General features: G+C 44.0%; 1 protein-coding gene across 3 annotated transcripts in view; it reads left to right on the forward strand.

Moving 5' to 3' along the window:
• Positions 1–2138, forward strand: part of GFRA2 (GDNF family receptor alpha 2) — a 102701-nt gene extending 100563 nt beyond the window's left edge. For all 3 annotated transcript variants that reach the window (XM_027865320.1, XM_027865321.1, XM_027865322.1), the window contains 2 exons: positions 292–345; positions 1915–2138. In XM_027865320.1, the coding sequence (XP_027721121.1) occupies positions 292–345; positions 1915–2037 (177 nt within the window). In that variant the 3' untranslated portion in view covers positions 2038–2138. The remainder of the gene's footprint in view (positions 1–291; positions 346–1914) is intronic.
• Positions 2139–9495: the final 7357 nt, after the last annotated feature.

Genomic DNA, 9495 nt, shown 5'->3' on the forward strand with positions numbered 1-9495 from the left:
GTTGATTCTGTAACTGCCTAAATATGAGACTACCATTAGGAGACCTGGGTTCAAACCCCAGTTGTACCACTTTGCTCATCTCTGAAATGGAAGTGAGAAGACTTGGCCTGCTGACATGAGGCTCAAGTGAGAGAACGTTTGTGAAAGTTCTTTGTGAATGATCAAGGGCCATCCAGATGTTCGGAAAAGTGATGATAGCCCTGAAGTCCTAAGGCAGAAGGTTGGGCTCAGTATTCTCCTTTGCCCAAATCCCAGTGACTCAGTTCTTATATGGTGCTTTTTCTTCCACAGGAGCAGGGACTGAAACTCAACAAGTCCAAAGAGTTGAGCATGTGCTTCACAGAGGTAAGGAGGCCAGAGAGTTGAGGTGGGGGAACCAGAGGAAGGGGAATAGCTGGGGAACCACAAGTACTTGGCAGGAAGTAGACCTGAAGTTGGGGTCAGGTTGGTCCAGGGATCCAGAAGCAACCTAACTCAGTCCCATCACACCCTGTTAGGCTGTGCTTAGGTTTCAACTCTAAGTTGAATAGGGACTTACTTTGTCCATCAGTGAAATCATGGTGGGCAGGGCTTGCTCTCAAAGACAGAGAGATGTCCACCTCCAGAAGTGAGGGAGTAGTCATCATAGCATAATGGAAACATCATGGGATTTGACATCAGAAAACCTAGGCTCAAATTTTGCCTCCACTGACTACTGTCTCTTGCCCAAGTTCTCCTTCCGTTTTTAAAATGAGGGAGTTGAAATAGATTAATTCTAAGGTCCTTTCCAGTTTCAAATCCTATGAACCTACTGTAGGATAGGGGCCATGAAGGGCCTGAAGCCATCCCTGCAGGGGAGAGGTCATTTGGATTGTAGTCCTTTTCTCTTCTCAGCTCAAGAATCACTTTCTACATGAAGCCTTTCCTGATTCCCCCAGCTGCTAGTGTCTTTCTCTTCAAAATTACCTTGAATTAATTTTGCATGTACCTATATATGTACCCGTTGCCTCTCCTGATAGAACGTAAGCTTCCTGAGGGCAGAAACTGTATCTCTTTTGTGTCTGTATCTCCAGAGGCAATCATAGTGTCTATCATATATAATAGATACTGAACGAATGTTTGTTAATTGACTATTCAATTAATGAGTGTCTGTTGTGGGCAAAGGCTTTCTGCCCTTCAAGAAGCTTATTGTCTAGTGGGGAGTGGAAATAAAGCATACACACCTAAGGTACAGGGTAGCATATACTAATTGTCAAATGAGAGGTACAGACTAGAGGTGCTACAGGAATTTGGAGGAAGGAGAGTTCACTGAGGGCTGGGGTGATCAGGAAAGACTTCATGGAAAATGTGAGCAAGTAGAGAAGCTTAAACAGATTGATGCAGAATCCAAGGAAATAGGACTCAAGGAGATAGGGTGACATTAGCATCTCCCCTGGAGATGTCTAGGAAAGATGCTAATATCAGCTTCCAGTTTCCACTCTCCTTGGGCAAACCCAGAACTAGGGAGATGAGTTTTTTTCTAGTTTAGCCTAGCCCAAATGTTGGGGGAGGGAAAGCCTCTTTAATCCTAAGGGGCCATCATAGCCCTCCTGCAGCGCAGCCACTGTGCCAAGAGGCAGTGTTTTTGCCTATCTGCCCTTAAGAACAGCCCTGAGAAAGGTTGGTACCTGGATTCAGGGCCTCAAGGGTGAGATGGCCTAGTCTAAAGGATATACCCTGGGCCTGGACTTGGGGGCGGGGTCTGGTCAGGCAGGATTCTTGAGATTTTTTGCCTCTCTTTCCTAGTCATTACTCCTGTAAGCCACATTTCTTTCCAGGGTCTTAATCTCCTCCTGTCCCCAGCAGAATCACTAAAGAGAGCCATATTGAGTCTGCAGTGATACTAACTTTGGTTTTTCTTGTCTGTATTGGGTTCCTCCTGTCTCATGCACACAGCTCACCACGAACATCATTCCAGGATCCGATTTTGTGGGATCTCCTGACTCAGTTGATGGCCGTCCCAGACCTGTGATTATCCTGACTGCAGTCACTTTCCTATTGCTGGCCCTGGCATTGTAGGTGATGGGGAGGACCATATCTGAAGATTTCCAAAAGCTACAAAACACAACACACACACACACACACACACACACACACACACACACACACACACGAACCTGCCTGACAAGATGGAAACAGATAATACGTACAGACACAGATACACACCAACACACACATTCCTTGCAAAAAAAAAAAAATTCACCTTGTCTCTGAACTCATCTTCTCTCAGCTTTCTGCTCTGGAGAATTTTTTCTAAAGCAACAGACAAAGCAGGTGATTGGCCTGAGAGCCGGTGCTGGATGCCCCCAATGCTGGGGGCGGGCAATCGGCTCTCAAAATGCTCTTTGCATTTTCTCCATGTTTCCTTGCTCCCTCCCTTTGTGGAAACAAGAGACAAAGGTGATACCGTGAAGCGCTTGACTTTGGAAGGACCCAAAGCTGTGACCAGAAAAGGCTGGAGGGAGATGTGCTCCTGGTACATTTCTACCTTTGGAACTTGCCCATAGGACCAAACTCAGCAGCCTGGCATCAGAGTGTGTGTGGCCACTGAGGCTGGGGGAGGAACTGGCAGTGTGGCCAGGGGAACCAGCTCAGCAGCCTTTAGCATTTCCTCACGGCGCCTTCAAGAACTGTCTTTTTTTTCTCCCTCTTTTTCTCTTCCTCCCAACTCCCACGCCCTTAGAGAGGCCGGGCATTACCTGTTCCAATCAATCTGTATGCTGGTGTTTCTGCTCCTTAAGGACACCTGCGAAGGGTGTGTGTGTGTGAGGTGGGAGGTGCTGGGGAAAGACCCTCTGAGGCTGGACCCTTCATTGTGATTCATCACAGAAGGCTGTCTCTGCTGAGGCTGAGGGGCTCAGGCTTCCTCAGTGCTTATGCATCCGGTGCCAAAACAAGCTTTGGCCTGGAAGAAGGGGGCGGGACCCTTACTTCCACCTTCATGGTGAGAGTTTTAAAAAGCAAAGCAAAGCAAAGCAAGTACTTATTCTATTTCTCATTGGTTCATTTGGTGGGTTTCCCTTTAGGCAGAGGAGCAGAGAGCATCAGGAGAGGCCACAGTTAGAAGTCTATACATGTTTGACTCTCTCCCTCTCTCTCTTTTCTCTTTCCCCAGCCCCTCCTGAGAAACACATAGACTGTATGTACATAGTGAACTCTCCTTTATTGACATATATGTATATATACACCCCATATACATATACTGTGTGTTTCCCCCTTCTTTCCTTTTTTTAAGAAACAAAACAACAAAAAAATTCCCAAAAGATGAACGAAATGTATTATTGTAAAGTTTATTTTTTTTAATAATGTTGTCTATAATGGAAAAAAAGGAAATTTAACCCCCTTGTATTGCTGGTCCAGACTCACCAATAGGGCTGGGAAAGGGTGGGGGCAGCGACCAATATTCACGCTTAACCAATGGTTCCAATAAATGTACTCGGAAGCAATTTGCTTTCAACTTCACTCTAGGTGTCTGTCCCCTGCCTGCCGTTACTTTCTTTTCTGGGTTCAGCACCTCTGGGTTCTCTGCTCTTCCATCCTTCAAAGGCCTGGGCTAACCTGAGTTGGCTATATGTGTCTACTTTAGGTGGATGGATGGGTTGAGTTCCATCTTGAAGTTTACTGGGAAGAGAGAATTTCTATCTGTACCTAGCCTTTAAGTCCTGGGCTATCTCTGATATCACTTTCTGAACAGTCAATTTTAGAAAAGAAGAGTGGAACAACTGAAATTAGTCACTTTCTAATTCCTTTTTTTTTTTTAAATTATCCAGTGGCCAATTTCCTTTGGGATGATATTCCTACTTTTCATTGAGTTGAGTGGCCCCCACTATCTATGACTCAGTGACATATTTCTAGGAAATAGGGATCTTTATCCATGACATATTTCTGCTTCTTGGGTCTCAAGGGGAGAAGGAAATGTAGCCATTCAAGATGACATGACCAAGGGGAAAAAAAGAGAAAACACTTGCTCTTTCTTCCTTCCCTTTTCCCCTAGTTGCTATCACCATAGCACCAAGACCATCAGGTCTGATCAAATCTTTCCCAGAGAGGGCTAAGAAGGCTGTTGTCAGAAATGTGAAGGGCCCTGTGTGGTGAATCCATATTGCAACTGAGGAAGACCCAGACCAGATGGTTTCAAATTGACCATGAGTGATTCCTGGGGCCTTCAACAGCTGCACCTTTTCTCCTACCCAAATGCATCATCATTAAGTTACTTTATAATCATCACCTGAAAGGGCATTGGTCCAGGTTTTAGCATCCTGAAATCACTACTACTGTTAAACACAAGTCAAGGATGAAAGAGCCAATTACTGTCCTCTACTTAGCTGTGCTGAGAGCGTGGGTGAATGCATCGAATTTACTGGACCACCAGGAATGTTTGTCAGCCTGCTTTTGGCCTACCCTGGGCTAGTCTGCCATGTGGGGAGACTGGGCAGCTGCCTACATTGTGTGATTTGTGGGCCACTACCTAGAAATCTTTCACCATCTGCCTCCCCAGGTATGGTGATGATTGTATTTTACAAGAGGACACAGGCCCTTAGCCAGGGGTAGACTGGGGCCAACTTGATCAGGGGCCAATTGTTAGTTTTCCAGTGTGAACGTTTACACTTTGGAAATGGGTAAAGGCTACAAATCAGAGCTTGATTGTTCTGTTGATTGTCTAGACTTAAGAAAGTGTTAGTAATTCAGATTAAACTTAAAAGTGTGTTGTGAGCACACTTTTCTCTCTCTCTTTCCCTGTGCCCTCCCCCCCTTCCCAAGCTGATGGTTAAACAAATACTAGCACACCCCATCCTCAGACCAAAGGAATGAATCTCTGAATAGTTGAATTTCAATTATATCTTGGAGGAAGAACACAAATACTCCTGTTATGAATTAATTTATCAGTTTGGATTATACAAGAACTCTGTAGCAGGGTGGGGATATTCAGGGCCTGGAGCAGGCAATGATTTGCTGGAAAGAAGGAAAAGGGCACAGAAAGGGTAGATTGAGAGTATGGAATCATAATAACCTCATCTTTATGTAATAGAAGAGTGCTTTCTTCACAACACTGTGGAATAGGATTGTGTAGCTATTATTATGCCCATTTGACAGATGGGAAAACTTGGTCTTAGAGAGTAGAATGACTTACAGTCATATAGCTAATAAGCAGCAGAGCAAAGACTTTTACCCATATCATCTAATGCTAACTTTAGTATTTTTCCTGTCAAAATGACTTTGCTTGCTTCATAATTCTGCTTAGGGCAAGGTCTGTCCCAACATTCTGTGCCTATGCCTATACTCCATAGGCAGTAAAATTCACACAATCAATCTTTTTTTTTTTTTTTTTTTTAATGCTACCTGTATACTAGGAGTTGTTACTGGCCCAGGGCACGAGGCTATCTGCAAGCATGTTTCAGCTCTCATTCTCAACGTCGTGATACCTTGTTGAATCCAAAACGTAACTTGGAAATTTATTTCACTCTCATTTTGACCCTCTGTGTCTAGAAAGAAAGGATCAGTATAGGGCAGCTAGGAATCAGCCTTTTCTCAGGCCAGGGATAAAACAGAGGCTAGCCTCCTGCCAGAGAGAATTGCCTGCTGTCTCATTTCCCTATTTATAACATTGATTTAATACCCACCCTCCCTGGACCTCAGGGATGACAGGGAGGATAAGGCAAACTCCTTACTATATTAAACCGAGTTAATCTACCCAGTCTTCAGCACCTTTCTATGTCTATATTGACAATTTTTTGTTTGTTTGATTTGCATCTGGATTTGTTAGTTTCTACAGAGTGGGAAACTCCTGGGTATAAAGACTCCTTCTCCAACTCTCTGTAATCTCCATAACTTAATAGAGTTGCCTTAATAGAGATACTGAGAGGGAAGACTGGTGACTTTGCCCATGGTCCCAGCTGTCAATGTATGTCAAGGGCAGGACTAGAACCCACATCTTTCCTCTTAAGACTGGGCCTCTACCCACAGTGCCATACTACCTCTCAAGTTGATGTATAAATAATAGAAATATTAGAAAAAATATATACTTACAAATTTTAATGCCTCAGTCAGTTACAATATTATTGCCTTCCACTTTGGGAGAAGGCAAATAACAAAGGAGTGAATGCACATTGAGGGATAGTGTACACTGGAAAGAATGCTGGATTTGGAATGAATGAACCTGATCTTTACTCCTATAGTCTCCATGTGCCTTGGGCAAGCCACTTAACCTCTGTGGGCCTCAGTTTCCTTACCTGTGAAATGAAGGAGCTGGATGGATGACCACTAAGCTCCCTTCTAGCTCTAGTCTATGATTCTATCATTAGTAAGTAACCTCCCTTGCCTCCTCCTCTCCCAAATCAAAGGAATTCTAAGGTATGTCCTGGGCTTAGTGTGCAGAAAACCCTCTCTCTTATACCTTTGGTGTGTCCATTTGCAGTCCCAGGTAACAACGATAACAACATAATGTTGGTATAGAACTTTGAAGTTTGCAAAACATCAACAATTCTTTCAGCTAAGTAGTGGAGAAGTCTCCTAATCCCATTTTACAGATGAGGACATAGGCTGAGAGTGACAAAATTAAGAATTGTCCAAAGCAAGGCAGAAGCTGACCCTTGACTTTTTTACTCTCAGACCTGTGCTCTCCCTACTGCATCACAGCATGATGATGATAGCTACTTGGGATCCTGGAAGACCTTACATCGTGAAAGAGATTCAATTGCAAATGAAAGGATGGACCAATGAATGAAAAATCATTTATTAAGTGCTTCCTATATTCGACAGGTACTGTGCTAGGCACTTTGGATAGAACTATGAGAAATTCTAAGAGAGTCCCTGTCTTTGAGGATCTTACATTCTAATGGAGGATGACAACACAGAGGGATGTTACAAAAGGGGAGGGAAATTGTAAATGGTGGCTTGCAAGATGGCCTGAAGCACACTGTTAGTTGGGAAGCGGGTTACAGAGACCCTGTGATACTATTCTAGACCTGCTGCTGGGAAGGCTAGCATAAATGACAAGCTGGGGAGGTGCTCACTCTAGTCTACATCTGGTAGGTTCCTATTTTCACTAATCATTCATTTTTTTCCCCCACAAGTTGAGGCAGGAGCAGGCAGGGCTTACAAATTGATTGGATGGGTATTTTAGTGAACTCCAAACTCAGTACAAGAATTAGGTGACAAGGGAAAATAAAGGGAACCCCTGGGACCTTGGGTGTGCCAAAAGATGAGTCTGGACCCCACCTGGTTCACTAATTATTCTTGCTAACTAGGTACTAAATTCTATTGAGTCTAATTGCTAAAGAAATGCAAGAGTTGTCAGTGTCTTCTAAATTTGGTATACTGGCCAAAGCCCTGATTACCCCTTCCTCGTTATAGATCTAGTGGGGTTTGAATGACCTGGTCCCCAAGTGTGGGCAGGACATCTAGCAACATCTGGCTAGGGTGAAGGGCAGAGGAATGGTACAGGAGCCGTAATTGCAGTGAGCTTTGAGAAGTATGGTTGTGGAAAGGGAGCTTTTAGCTCTAGGTAGTGACAGACAGGTATAATGGACCTGACGTGACTTCACAAGAGAACTGGCGGGAGAAAAGGGAAATTGTATGTTGCATTTGAGAGTTGTTTGATTGTTAGGGTAGGGATAGGGAAGAGATGTCATCCCTGATGGACCAACAGTGGTTGGTGGGGAATGAAGGTCATGTATCAACCCTAAAAGCTGGGGGTAGGGGGTGGCTCACAGTGCAATGGAGAGAGAACTGAGCTGGGAATTAAGAGATTAGGGTTCTAGTCCTTTCACTAACACATTTTGTGTCCTCGGGCAAGTCATTTCCACTCTCTAGAATATATTTTCCTCTTCTATGAAATAAGGGGTGGGACTAGAAGATCTGTAAGGCCCCTTCCAGCAATAACATTTATGAGCTTCTGACTATCAGCTATTTCTAAACCCGTTCTGCCTGCCCAGCCTGAAACAGCCTGGAATGAGACAAAATCAATCTCCCTCTCAGCAAACATAGCTACTCTGCTTGGCTTGGTCCAATTTCTCACCCTGCCTTGCAAAAAGAAGCATAGGCTGCCACAACAGTACTCGCTTGGGGTAAGGCAGGGAGGGAGCATGCATGCATACACCCTTGGTGCATAGCCTTACTCTTTCCCCTTAAAAGATAACTGTAATGTTTTGAAAAACAAATCAGTTTCCCTGGATGACAAAATTCAAAACTCAGTATAAGCATCAGCCTGGCTTCCCTTTGACTAGTCTGAGAATATTGCTTTGGACTCCTTGGCCAGGGTAGATTACTCTGAAGTCATAGATTGGCAGAAATGTAGTCAGTCAACAAATACTTACTATGTGCTGAGCAATGCTCTAAGCCCTGAAAATACAAAGAAAGGCAAAAACACAGTCTCTGTCCTCAAGTAGTTAATTTTAGTGGGGGAGACAACATGCAAACAATTATGTACAAATAAGATAAATGCAGTGTAGATGGAATATAATCTCAGAAGACACTAGCAATGAGGGTAATGGGGAAGGGAGACCAAGAGAGGTTTCATGCAGAAGTTGGGATTTGATTTGAGTTTTGAAGGAAGCCAGAGAGGCCAATAAAGCAGAGATGACAAGTGAGAACACTTCAAGCTTGAAGGACAGCCAGTGAAAAGACACAGATTACAGAGATGGAATGTTTAGATGGAAAGAACAAGAAGAAGGCAGGTGTTGCTGGATCCAAGAATACATGGAGAGAAGTACAATATAAAAAGATTGGAAGGGTAGGAAGGAGCCAGGTTATGAAGGGATTTAAAAGCCAGACAGATGATTGTATTTGTGATCCTACAAGTGATAGGGAGTTACTGTAGTTTATTGAATGGGGATGAGGGAATGACCTGGTCAGACCAGCATTTTGGCAAGGTCGTTTTGGCATCTGAGTGTAGGATGGACCAGAAATGGGGAGAACTTGAGGTAGGAAGACTAAACAGCAGGTTATTGAAACAATCCAAGATGGAGATGATAAGGGCCTGCACTGGAGTGGTAGAAGTATCAGAGGAGAGAAGGTGACATGTAGGTGAGATGTTGTGAAGATAGAAATGGTAAGAGTTGACAAAGAGATTGAATAGGAGGAGTGAAAGAGGGTCAGGAATTGAGAATGACTTGTAGGTTTGGAGACTGGGGGCCTGGGAGGCTGGTGGTTCCTTGGACAGTAGTAAGGTAGTTAGGAAGAAGTGAGGGCTTGGAGGGAAAGATAATGAGTTCAGCTTCGGACATGATTATTCTTGAGCCTCAGGTTTGTTTTAGCATTACTGGAAAAGTAGAGCTATCTTCTCTGAGAACTGCCTCCTTGAGAAAATGCCCAGAAACAAGGGCCCTTCCTTCCCAAAGTCCTGGCCCTTAAGCAGTTTGCTCTAACTTGTCAGACACCAAGAACGTCTCTGACTCACCAGGATCAAAGACTAGGTCCCCTTTTCTGATTCCACCAGGCTCTAGGATTTTAGAATTGTAGAGAAGGTATTGTGGATTC

This window comes from Vombatus ursinus, unplaced genomic scaffold (assembly GCF_900497805.2).
Source record: "Vombatus ursinus unplaced genomic scaffold, bare-nosed wombat genome assembly UNPS02014778.1, whole genome shotgun sequence".
Lineage (NCBI taxonomy): Eukaryota > Metazoa > Chordata > Mammalia > Diprotodontia > Vombatidae > Vombatus > Vombatus ursinus.